At 38.6% G+C, this 13,195-nt stretch overlaps 1 protein-coding gene across 3 annotated transcripts in view; it reads left to right on the top strand.

The window, feature by feature from the left end:
- AZI2 (5-azacytidine induced 2) overlaps positions 1 to 13,195 on the top strand; it is a 41,669-nt gene that overhangs the window by 22,411 nt on the left and 6,063 nt on the right. For all 3 annotated transcript variants that reach the window (XR_825464.1, XM_010842048.1, XM_010842049.1), the window contains exons 2-6: positions 2,931 to 3,151; positions 4,713 to 4,838; positions 5,588 to 5,687; positions 6,824 to 6,972; positions 11,264 to 11,322. Coding sequence is in view for 2 of the 3 variants with exons in the window: in XM_010842048.1 (XP_010840350.1) it covers positions 2,936 to 3,151; positions 4,713 to 4,838; positions 5,588 to 5,687; positions 6,824 to 6,972; positions 11,264 to 11,322 (650 nt within the window). In the remaining variant the exon portion in view is untranslated. The remainder of the gene's footprint in view (positions 1 to 2,930; positions 3,152 to 4,712; positions 4,839 to 5,587; positions 5,688 to 6,823; positions 6,973 to 11,263; positions 11,323 to 13,195) is intronic.

Raw genomic sequence — 13,195 nt, 5'->3', positions numbered from 1 at the left:
AAGATCTTTTTTGTATAGTTCTTCTGTGTATTCTTGCCACCTCTTCTTAATATCTTCTGCTTCTGTTAGGTCCATGCCATTTCTGTCCTTTATCGAGCCCATCTTTGCATGAAATGTTCCCTTGGTATCTCTAATTTTCTTGAAGAGATCTCTAGTCTTTCCCATTCTGTTGTTTTCCTCTATTTCTTTGCATTGATCGCTGAGGAAGGCTTTCTTATCTCTTTTTGCTATTCTTTGGAACTCTGCGTTCAGATGTTTATATCTTTCCTTTTCTCCTTTGCTTTTCTGCTTGTCTTCTTTTCACAGCTATTTCTAAGGCCTCCTCAGACAGCCATTTTGCTTTTTTGCATTTCTTTTCCATGGGGATGGTCTTGATCCCTGTCTCCTGTACAGTGTCACGAACCTCCATCCATAGCTCATCAGGCACTCTATCTATAAGATCTAGGCCCTTAAATCTATTTCTCACTTCCACTGTATAATCAGAAGGGATTTGATTTAGGTCATACCTGAATGGTCTAGTGGTTTTCCCTACTTTCTTCAATTTAAGTCTGAATTTGGTAATAAGGAGTTCATGATCTGAGCCACAGTCAGCTCCTGGTCTTGTTTTTGTTGACTGTATAGAGCTTCTCCATCTTTGGTTGCAAAGAATATAATCAATCTGATTTCGGTGTTGACCATCTGGTGATGTCCATGTGTAGAGTCTTGTCTTGTGCTGTTGGAAGAGCGTGTTTGTTATGACCAGTGCATTTTCTTGGCAAAACTCTATTAATCTTTGCCCTGCTTCATTCCATATTCCAAGGCCAAATTTGCCTGTTACTTCCAGGTGTTTCTTGACTTCCTACTTTTGCATCCAGGCCCCTATAATGAAAAGGACATCTTTTTTGGGTGTTAGTTCTCAAAGGTCTTGTAGTTCTTCGTAGAACTATTCAACTTCAGCTTCTTCAGCGTTACTGGTTGGGGCGTTGACTTGGATTGCTCTGATATTGAATGGTTTGCCTTGGAAACAAACAGAGACCATTCTGTCGTTTTTGAGATTGCATCCAAGTACTGCATTTCGGACTATTTTGTTGACCTTGATGGCTACTCCATTTCTTCTGAGGGATTCCTGTCCATAGTAGTAGATACAATGGTCATCTGAGTTAAATTCACCCATTCCAGTCCATTTGAGTTCGCTGATTCCTAGAATGTCGGCATTCACTCTTGCCATCTCTTATTTGACCACTTCAATTTGCCTTGATTCATGGACCTGACATTCCAGGTTCCTATGCAATATTGCTCTTTACAGCATTGGACTTGGGAGCAATTTGAAGCTTTCGATCATAAAATCAGAAAAGCAAATACACGATGACAGAACAGACCCAGAAAAACACACACACACCCTTTCGTTAATGTTCATGTTGTCTGAAATAAAGCAAAACAAACTTTACAGACTCGATCATTTAGTTGTATAGCTGAAACTAACAGAACATGTGTAAATCAACTATACTTCAGTAAAGAAAAATTTTAATAAACTATACAGTGGAGAAAAGACAGTGTCTTCAGTAAGTGGTGCTAAGAAAAGTGGACAATTCATGTAAAAGAGTGAAGTTACAACATTCTCGAACATCATATCCAAAAAATAAAATAGATTAAAGAACTAAACGTAAGACCTGAAACTATAAAAGAAGAAAACAGGCAGAATGCTCTTTGACATAGAGCATAGCAACTTTTCTTTTTTTTTTGGATCTGTCTCCTAAAGCAAAGGAAACAAAAGCAAAAGTTAACAAGTGGGACTTAATTTCACAGCAAAGGAATCATTCACAGAATGAAAAGACAGTGCACTGCGTGGGAGAAAATATTTGCAAATGATAAAATCAATAATGATAACATCCAGAATAGCACAACTCAGCATCAAAGAAACAACCTTATTTTAAAATGGACAGAAGACCTGAATAGACAGTTTTCCAAAGAAGATACACAGATGGCCAGCAGACATGGGGAAAGATGCTCAGCATCATTAATTAGAGAAATGCAAATTCAAACTACAGTGGGATAGAATGAGACCACAGTTCTGACATCCCTCAGAATGGCCATCATCAAAAAGACCACAAATGACAAATGTTGGCGAGGATGTAGAGAAAAGAGATCATTTGTACAGCATTGGTGGGAATGCAAATTGGTGCCGCCACTCTGGAAAAGAGTATGAAGCTTTCTCAAAAAAGTAACAATAGAGGTACCATAGGAACCAGCAAGTCCACTCTTGAGTGTATATCCCAAAAAGGTAAAAGCACTAATGAAGAAAGATAACATGCACCCCAGTGTTCATAGCAGCGCTATTTACAATAGTCAAGATACGGGAGTAGCCTGTGTCCATTGACTGATCACTGGAGAAAAAAGATATGGTGCATGTGGACAATGGGATACGACTCAGCCATAGAAAAGAAGGGGATTCTGCCATTTGCAACAATATTGATGAACTTGGAGGGTGTTATGCTTAGTGAAATAAGTCAGAGAAAGACGAAATCTGTACGGCGTCACTCACGTGGGGAATCTTAAGAAATGAACTGGTGAATATATGACAGGTAAGAAACAAGCTCACAGGTAGAGAGAGAAAGCTAGTGGTTACCAGGGAGGAGAGGGAACGGGGGATGGGCCAGACCGGGACAGGAGATACAGACTGCTGTGTATAAAATAAATGACCTGAAGGAATATATACAACACAGGAAATATACCCAATGTATTATAACTGTAAATGGAATATAACCTTTAAAACCGTGAATCACTGTGTTGTACACCTGAAACTTACATATACATCAACTGTGTTTCGGTAAGAAAAAAGAAATGGCAGTTTTTAAACGTTTCAGCAGTGTTCGTATTATGCTCTCAATATACTTTTTTCTGCTTATTTATTCAGTGAGACATTGCTATTTTATGTCTTTATTTTTAAACAGCTGTCATGGATGCACTGGTGGAAGATGACATCTGTATTCTGAATCATGAAAAAGCCCACAGGAGAGACCCAGTGACTCCAGTCTCAATATATTCAGGAGATGAATCTGTTGCTTCACATTTTGCCCTCGTCACTGCATATGAAGACATCAAAAAACGACTTAAGGATTCAGAGAAAGAGAACTCTTTCTTAAAAAAAAGAATCAGAATTTTGGAAGAAAAGGTAATTTGTCTATCACCTTCATTATGTTTACGACTTAATAATTCAAAGTATTTGAAATTTTAAATATTTCTCTGCTCTGTCATCCATGAGTGTAGCAAATTTCCAAAGATAAGTCACTGCTAATCTCAAAACCCTGGACATTTTACTTGGCCTTCTGTGTTTCACATATTATCATGCTTGGTGAATGTGTGCAGAAGACGATTTAGCAACATGAAGGGATTAAAGTTCAAATGTTTTTCTTACCTCTTTCAGATTGCCTTACCTTCCTAGCTGTGTGTATTTCATTCAGGATGTTTAAACCTATGCAAACAATTATATATCAAGAAGGGAAGAAGTTCCTGGAACATTGTTCCAATATGTTTAATAGTGTTTTTGTCAGGACTGAAATTTCACCAGGACTGACATCTTTACCTCAGCATTCTCTTTGTTCTCATACACACGTTAATAAGAAAGTGTGTATCTGATGAATTAACGTCCTCTGTTTGCACCTTTCTCACGCAGAAACTGTATATCCTACATGTTACGGAATACATAAGCCAGGTAGCTAATTCAGTTATAAATCCTCAGATCTGCTTTGCTTATGTATTGGGAAATCTTCCTCACTCATCCTTTACTTTTAAAGTTTAACTCAGTTCACGTTTCTTCAGATCATAGTTTATGATCCTCAGCTCTTCCGTGTAGTGTGTTACAGACAACAGTTTCCACAAAACGAGAAGGAATGATCCAACTGTACAGACTTGAGGATGGAGTTTGGTAGAGATTGACTCATTTGCAGGAAGTAAGAAAAGGAGGACTCGGTTGTAAAAATAATTGATTTCTTAGTATTCATATGAATTTTCTTTAATGACTATTAAATAAATTTGTGACATACTGGGATAGAGTGAAACAAGATAACATTTTGGAGTTTGGCGTTGTTGCTGCTGCTGCTGCTAAGTCGCTTCAGTCGTGTCCGACTCTGTGCAACCCCATGGACTGCAGCCTACCTGGCTTCTCCATCCATGGGATTCTCCAGGCAAGAACACTGGAGTGGGTTGCCGTTTCCTTCTCTAATTTTATTTTAAAAGTCAATAGAAAAATGTGATAAGTAATATTGGAAGTATTTACTTTGTGATCAACAATCCTAATAATTTGTTCTGCATTAATACAGCACTTAATGAACTAACACTTCTATTCCTTAAAGTGTCAAGTACACACTAAATTGATACTCACTTTTCCGATGATAGAAATTAAATAGTATGTTCTAGCTTGGAAAACAGAGAAGCACCATGAAAGAATGATGTAGTATTTTAGTATGATGAATTATAAAAGGCACAGCAAAGTATAAGATACTGATTAAGGAAAAGCATAAACGGAGATTTTTAAAAATATCTATTCTGTGCTTTTTACTTTCTTAATCACTAAAGCATAAATGTATGGAAGTGAAATGTTCACTTAATTGTAGTTCAGGCTTTATTCCCTGCATTAGTGTAATTAAACTGAGATGTGGAGCCATCAGAAGACTGACTTATTCGCTGATGTCGAACATCCTCTTAAGCTTTGTCTTCTGATTTTATGCCTTTAGCTTATAGGAGCTCGAAAGGATGAAGAAACAAGCTCTGTGGGACGGGAACAAGTAAATAAAGCCTACCACGCGTACCGAGAGGTCTGCATCGATAGAGATAATCTGAAAAGCAAGCTGGATAAAATGGTAGGCTGGTCTGTAAAGAATGGCATCTGTGTGTTGCAAATGAATTTTCTCCTTCAGGAGGTTTAAAATTAGAAATACGAGATATTTACATTTATTAAACAAAAAATTTGCCTGCTCAAGGCAAAAGCAGAAAACTTTTTAGTAGGAATATTTGTTACTTACTTCTATACAAAATAAGTAGTTGGTTTGTAATGATGTTTAGGTCTTAAGTACATCTAACACCACTAACTTACTTTGAAAAATTGTGACTCAGTAGAGTTTATCACCCGGAGAAGGCAATGGCACCCCACTCCAGTACTCTTGCCTGGAAAATCCCATGGGCGGAGGAGCCTGGTAGGTTGCAGTCCATGGGGTCGAGAAGAGTCAGACATGACTAAGCGACTTCACTTCCACTTTTCACTTTCATGCACTGGAGAAGGAAATGGCAACCCACTCCAGTGTTCTTGCCTGGAGAATCCCAGGGACGGGGGAGCCTGGTGGGCTGCCGTCTATGGGGTCGCAGAGTCGGACATGACTGAAGTGACTTAGTAGTAGTAGTAGTAGAGTTTATCACTTTTCTTTTTTTTTTTAAGCCAGTGAAAAAATGTCCTAAGTTAGAAAAAGATTGGTGAAAACTGCATTCAGTTTCCCACCTTGCTTTTAAAAGGCTGGAATCTGTTTTTTCAAATCTGCCTGAAAATGAATATATAATGTAATACCAATCTTTAGATTTTATTGACTGTAATGTGGCATTTTCCCTACTTAACTAGAATAAAGACAACTCTGAATCTTTGAAAGTGTTGAATGAACAGCTACAATCTAAAGAAGTAGAACTCCTCCAGCTGAGGACAGAGGTGGAAACTCAGCAGGGTAGGCTGCTTATTTGTTACAAATATTCTACCGCGATCAATACGGTTTTCCATTCATGTGTTATAGCCATGATCAGTTTTCTCTGTCTGTGTGCTAAGGACTGACTTTTTAATTTGGGGGCTTATGTTAATTTCTGTGTTCTGCTTTTACCAAATATCAAATCCTTCTTAACTTTTCCTTAGATGTAAATTGCACTTTTCCTAGAGAAAGTTTGATGGTTGATTCAGGGCTGGTTTGTGATGAAGTAGATGAAGAAAGGAATACAATCCCATATTCTATAAAGCCTCTTGCCCACATTGGACACCCTGTCATGGAGTAGTTACAGTTGCTTTTTTGTTTATTTTAATCCAGTTTCTGAAGGTTGTTAAAATGTGCCGCTGAGATGCTATGCTTCTGAGAAGTTAGGAGTGGGGGTGGGTGCTAGCCTGCCTCCATGCAAGAAGGCTCTGAGGGGACAGCTCAAGACACGGCCTCTGAGAGGCCTGACGGGAGGTTGAGGGGGGCTCTCTCATGGCAGGTGAGTGGGCCTTTTTCTATGGACAGAGTCTAAGGAACTAAGTCTTTAGTTCCTTAATGAGGGTAAGGGTTCCTTATTAAGGGTATCCCTTAATACGGAGAAGGGTTAGTCCGTGTCCAGTGCTGTTGCATTTGTACAGTGGAATGTTTATGAATGAAATTGTTCAGAAGTCATGCTATAGGCCTGATGGTCAAGCTTTGTCCTCTCTACAAGGACTGGGTGGGATGATTAGCTGAGTGAGCCTCAGCTTACTCACTTCATTTCGTTCTTAATCACTGTCTTAACCTTCACATGTATATGTAATTGATCTGTCATTTCAGCATATGCTTGATATGTGCTGTGTATTTTAAAGTTTCAGGCTGACAGATTTGCTGTTATCTAAACAGAAATCAGAAATAGGGGTGATGACACAATAGAACACGTTCTATTGTGTTGTATAAAATAAGATTGCTAATATCTTAGCATAGACACTTGAAAGTACTGTCTTTCAAAAACACTTTAATTGTAGATGTTTTATATTGGTTTTTCTTTTACCTCCATTTTACTAACATAATCTTTTTTGAACTGCAACCCATGTAGAAGTCAGAAATAACAATTTTAATGTCCATCCTTTTTGTAGTGATAAGAAATTTAAATCCTCCTTCATCAAACTGGGAGGTGGAAAAGTTAAGCTGCGACCTGAAGATCCATGGTTTGGAACAGGAACTGGAACTGCTGAGGAAAGAATGTAGAGATCTCAGAATAGAGCTGCAGAAAGCCAAACAAACGGTACTACCGAATCACTGAATTGAGAAGCCCATCGTGCTGTGTGCGTCCTATTTAGGATTTATAACTAGGTGTTAGACCACAGAGTCAGCGTAAATTGTAACTACTTAGAAAATTATTATATTCTGTGAAAATTCACCTTTATCTTCCTCTTTAATCATTTTTGCTAAAATGTGGTAACTGTATGCTTTTATCATAATTCCAGAATTACATGTTTCTGTTGTTTAAAAGCTAATTTTTTAAAAACCTTATTAGTTAATTAAAGTTGTTCTTTCAGCTTCCTTTCTTTCAATCTCCTTAAATCATTTTTTTCTCTGTAAAGTTTAAAGAGAATTCAAGTTTTAAGTTTTCCACTTTAATAATTTGACTAATTTAGACATACAAGAAACTTGATTTTTATAATTATCAAAACAAAACTTTTGAGCATCCACTAATTCTCAGAAGTCTAATACTTTCAGAACAACTTTAGTTTTCAGCAGATAACTGAGAATTCAAGAATTAGGGACAGGGAAAGCAAAACAGAAAACCCTGCTGAGCTGCTAAGGTGTGTGTAGCCTGAAGTCACCCACTGAAACACAAGTTGCCTCTCAGATCATTCAGGGTCTGTCTGCTATTACAGTGACCCCTGGACAGTGTGGGTGTGACTGGTGGAGGTCCACTTTACAGAGATTTTTTCCAAGAAACATGCAGTCAGTCTTTGGTAAATCTGCAGGTTGCACATCTGTGGATCGAGGCCTCCAGAGGTGGCTGCCGACTGGGCCGCCGGTTGTTGGTTGAGTCCATGGGCGCTGACCTGAAGATATGCAGGGGCGAACGTGGGACTTGGACTTCGAAGTCATTTTGGTACCCACTGTGAATTTTGGAACCAGACCACCATGGACACTGAGGGACAGCTTTACATTGAGTTCTTAAAAGCTTGGATATGTGTCTTCAGATGTCATGACAGAAGGGGCTGAGGGTAAAAAGAAGGAATGATAGAGAAGCAAAGCAGAGTGAGAGCAATGCTCTAGATGCAAAGTTTAAAAAAATTATTACAATAAATTGAAAAGTTAACTACTCTCTAGAGTTCAGTGGCCACTATATACATTCTGTACACTCATATATTGCAATCTAAGGTAGCCTCTTGGACAGTTGTTTCTCAGGGTCAGCCTTTCTGCCCATCAGAGTACCTGGCACTCCTGAGTAGCTGGGCCCCCACCCTCGGCTCTCCTGGGCAGCCACTGCTTCCCCCATGTTGCCTGGCTGCCCGCCGGCACTCTGCCCCAAGCCCACGTGTCCTTAGATGAGCTAACAGGCCCTTCTGTACTGTGGTCTTTACTGAAGGTGACCACTGGTTAAGAAGGAGATGGGCATTAAGAATAATACAGCATCCTGCCTTGGCCTTTACCCAGTGAATTCCTCTGCACTGGACAGGGAGAACCTGATTTGCAGCCCCCAGGCCTGATAAAGGGAAAATACCACCTATAAAAATTAGCCTCAACTCCTGTTAGAACCAAAAGAAAGATTTTTCCTACTTGACATCTGAAATTGGTTTTCCTAGCTTTGCACCTGTGACCGCATACACAATTCCTTCAGCAGCTCCAGCATCTTGTCCCACAAGCCCAGTTCTGCTTCTGTGCTTGCAAGAAAAGATTGGCACCTTGAAGCTCTGAATTACAATTGTCAGCATATACATTCTACTTGAAATAATTCAGTAGCTTTAATAAATAATGGATATCTCCTTATAGAGTAGAAAGCAGTACCATAGAGTCATAAAAACTTGGTTCTTAATTGTGTTGCTTATTAATTGTGACATTAGCAAAGTCATTTAACTGTTCTAACGACACTAGCTACTTTTTATGAAAGTTAAGTGAGGTAATATATAAAGCAGCATGGTGCCTATTACATAGTTTATTCAATAAGTAAGTGTGTTTCCAAAAAATCCAGTTAGGTTAATCCAGAAAAGCAGCACTGTAGGGGTCCCAAGGGGTGTGACTGTGTACTAGTGTTACACAGTTAAATCCTCACTATTTACGTTTTCCACTAGGTGGCGCTAGGGGATTAAATTTGCTTTTAGCTTAATTCATCTTTCACAAATCCCAGAAAGACTTTTAACTTTAAAGATAGAAGAAACGTTAGAAATCACTCGTCTTACTGCTGATGAAATTGAATCTCAGAGACGAAGAAACTTTAAGAGTTGAAGGTGACATAAGGGAGGAATTTTTATTTTTTGAAAAAGGAATTTAAGATCCTTCCTTCATAAGAATGGTTAGGGGAAGGGAAGTTTAAAGTAAACAGTGTTCACAACCAAAGACAAACCAGAGAGAGATGGAGTGGAAATTTATCAAGGGTTCCAAGTTTAAATCTTGATGTTGTGGGATGTGTACATTTCAGTCTTGTTTCAAAGGTGTTGCTATCAGAGTCCTCTTGAATGTGGGAGTCAAAGAGCAAGCCAACGAGAGAAATTTATGTTCATATGACTAATCTTAAATCTTCTGCAGCCATACTTAAAAATATTTTTAAGATGGTACTTCCTGTGAAATAGTAACATCTCTGAAGTACGAAATAACATCCTACATGAAAGAATAGTGGGGCTTTGGTGGGCTTACTTTTTTTTAAGTACTTCATGAGCTTGGTAGATAGTGTTTGATATTAATGGGGTCAGGGTTTGGGTCAGTTCCACTGTGGGCCTTCTTTACTTCTTATATCCTCTGGTTTTCAAGCCATTTGTATTCAGAACAGTGGGGCCTTTGAGAAGAAGACACTAGGGCCAAAGTGTTGGGAACCCTGGTCGAATGGAGTTGGCATAGACGTCTGTGGTGGCTGGCATCAGCCCCGTTAGAGTCCCGGTTTGCTGTGTGGATTGGAGGTTCTGCGCAGTCATGAAGCACAGGGACCTGTTTAACTGGAATAGTGTCTCCCAGGATTTTGTAGCTCTGAGCCTATTCATGCAAAGCTTCAAACATCAGATGGCAGGAGTGGAGAAGCAGATCTGCTTTTAGAACATGGCGGTGAAGAACTGGCCAGGACAGGGTCTGTGCGTGTTAGAGACAATTCCTTTGTGCTTTTTGTTACTTTACATTAGGCTTTTCTGGATTGTTAGGTGATAGCTGGAGAAATACTTTACCAACCCAAACTGCTTGGTGTTTTTTTTAATTGGTTTTAAAAAACAAGGAAGGTTTCCATTATGCATATAAGAGTCAGACACAACTTGGCGACTGAACAAATAACTATACTGTAATTAATACTGTAAGTAAAACATGTATTTTTAATTATACAGAGAAACTAAAAGTGACTTGATCTGATTCCTTCATTTCCTGTGAGGAAATGGAAAGGAAAAGGTCCAGGGTTATGTCCTTTACTCGTGGTCAGACTTCCTCTGACTCAGGGACCAGTTCTGTGTCCCCGTTCCATAGGACTCCTTGGGATGCAGCTAATCATTTGCCGTGTTCAGCTGCTGTTTTCTGAACAGTCAGATCCAAAGACACTTTAACTTCTATGATACATATTGATGATTTACACTCCCAGATTCAGAGGACTCATGAATTCCTTTTGTGCTTTTTAGTGTTCCACTTATATCATTAAATGATACAAGAAATGGTAAAATGAAGTTTTATTCTCTCAGTTTATATGGGCCACTTCCGCTAATAGAATGGCTGCCTGTGCTAGTCATTTTCATTTGTTCTAGACCTCAAATTGAAACGCATTGCAAATAGTGTGTTATAGAATTATCTTAAATGTATTAAGTTCACTTTTAAATACCTTTCATAGGTTCTTTTTGTCGTCTGTAACCTAAATTACTAAAACTTGGAAGTATATAAGGACTTTATATAAAATCCTCTCCCTATCATTTTATTAGGTAAAGAGGACATTTATGCTGATCGTTTAAACAGTAACCTGTTAAATTTGAGTACTTTTTTGTAATAATACCAAAAGTGAAATACCAACAAACTTCCATTTTCTGATGGAATTCACTGAGCTATACCTTGAACAAACAGTAATTTGATAAATGTTACCATTTTTTTAGTATAGATTTCAGGTTAGTATCTTCAGAAATATATTTTGTACAACTTAAAGGTCTTTTATGTGAAAGCAAGTGTATTTTTTAAAGAAAATTAAAGCATTAATGACTTTAAATAATTAGAAATGATTTAGAAATATCTGGCAGGTTTGGAGTTACTTTATTAACATTGAATATAAGATCTACGGTTATAGATGTATTCTGTAAAAGCTGAAGCATGTGTAGAGTAGTAAAGTACTGAGAATTAATAGAAGGTAATGATGACAACTTTTAAACTTTTTTAAACAATGACAGGATCCATCTCTGGATGACAATCTGAACTGCAGAGATCTGCAGAGACTGAGCGTTTCAAGGTACGAACATTCTCCAGCATTTAGAAGCCACACCTTGTTCTGCTGGGCACTGTGTTAGGTTGCTTCTGTTACGATTTAACCTTAAAACAGGTTGACACTGTTGAGTGCTGCATGAAATCTCTGATCACTGTGTATTTATGAAAATATTTAACTGTTCCTTAACAATGGGCTTGAACTTGAGCAGTAGAAGGATGCATATTATTATGATGCCTTAGATAAAATTTTTGAACATTCAGTACTGTTTTAGATAGAATATTAGGGAGCTAGCTGTGCAGAAGTATTCTGTAGTAAATTCTGAGTTTTACGTGAAGATTATGCATTTCCATACGTGGCAGTATCACTTTGTTTTAGGGCCAAACGTGGACAGCCTTAGTCTTTACTGTGACATGAATTTTAAGAGAGCCATCTTCTTAGGGTAAGACTAAAAGTAGCTGTCAGGGTGTATACGTGTTACTTTAGCCATTTGTTTCTTAAGTACATATCTCATTTTAATTTCATCAACGTAAGTGCATTGTTGTATCTGATGATTTTTTTGTGCTGTCTTAGCACCCCCTCTTCATGGACACGTCCACGCAATGAAACACACACATTTGACTTCATTGTTGGATTGTTCGGCTTCCAGAATTTACTGAATGATCTCATACCTATTCTTCCTATCAAACACCCAGTGGAGAGAAACGCTCAGTTGGGAAAAGAGCTGAATGAAAGCCCGTGTAGCCCCTCTCCAGAGGCAGGGCCGCCCCTCTGCAGGTGTGGGGGCCGGCGGTGCTGTAGGCGCCGTAGGCTGGAAGCTGCTCAGCCCTGCCCTGCCTCCGCTTGACGCCTTCCACCTCTGTCTACACTCACAGCAAGGAAGCCTTTCCTTTCTAAAACACACGCCTAGTACCCTGTCCTTGTGAATTATTTTTCAAAGATGTCTTCTGTGTCAGACTTCCCATTTTTCCTGTCAACCTAGGTTTCCCCGTACTAATTTATTGTATTTGTCATTTTTACAAGCTTTCTTAAACCGTTTTTTGGAAAGAGGCATGTTAGAATCAGAGTAGGTCAAATAAAGGGGCTTATGTAAATACTTTCTTAGAAGTGCATGGTATAGAACAGGCTTCTGTATCCGTTCATGGGCATTGTTACATGATTGGGGTCACTTCTTTTGAGAATAACGGGAAAAGCTGCCCCCCACCCACCAAAAAGATGTGTGTTTGAAGGCACCGTAGCACTGACAAGACAGAGAAGGCTCTCTGCAGGCTTTGGAAGAGGGAGGCAGCCGCAGGAGGTGAGTCTGACTTCTGAGGCTATAGAACTGTATAATTGTGGCTTCAGAGTACTGTTTTGAGTTTTCTAAAGCTCAGTAGTAATTCAGGGGATATCAACTAAGAGAAACAGAGTTTAGAATTCAGTTCAGTCTAAGAGTTTTTCTGTGATAAAGAACTGTATGATTAAAGCGAGCCCTAATGGCTCCCCATGCCCAGGCCCGTTTGTGCTTTTTTGCAAACCTGTAGCAGTGTGGATTGTGGAACTGACCGCTTTTTCATCTTCTGGTTAAGCAGCTAGAAAATTAATAACCTGATTTGTGACTTACCTTTGGTAAACTTAATACCATGCATAAAATTTTATGTAGTCTCATTCCTAACTGCGTCTTATCTTGTTTTTTCCTTCAATTTATCATTTATACCTATGTCCAGTTTATAGTCCTGTTTTATTAATCTTTGCAAGTTACGGCATCCACTTTTAAATGGAATAATTCAGATGATAAGTCTACTATATAAGGAGAGAGAAGTACATAGCATGTTTCCATAAAACCATTAGCTACCAGTTTAGGTATTTTTAAGGATTATTTTCCATTTATTTGGAAAACTCTTTTTTTTTTTTTTTTTGC

Source organism: Bison bison, unplaced genomic scaffold (assembly GCF_000754665.1).
Source record: "Bison bison bison isolate TAMUID 2011002044 unplaced genomic scaffold, Bison_UMD1.0 scf7180017864171, whole genome shotgun sequence".
Lineage (NCBI taxonomy): Eukaryota > Metazoa > Chordata > Mammalia > Artiodactyla > Bovidae > Bison > Bison bison.
This window is presented reverse-complemented; position numbering and strand designations above follow the sequence as displayed.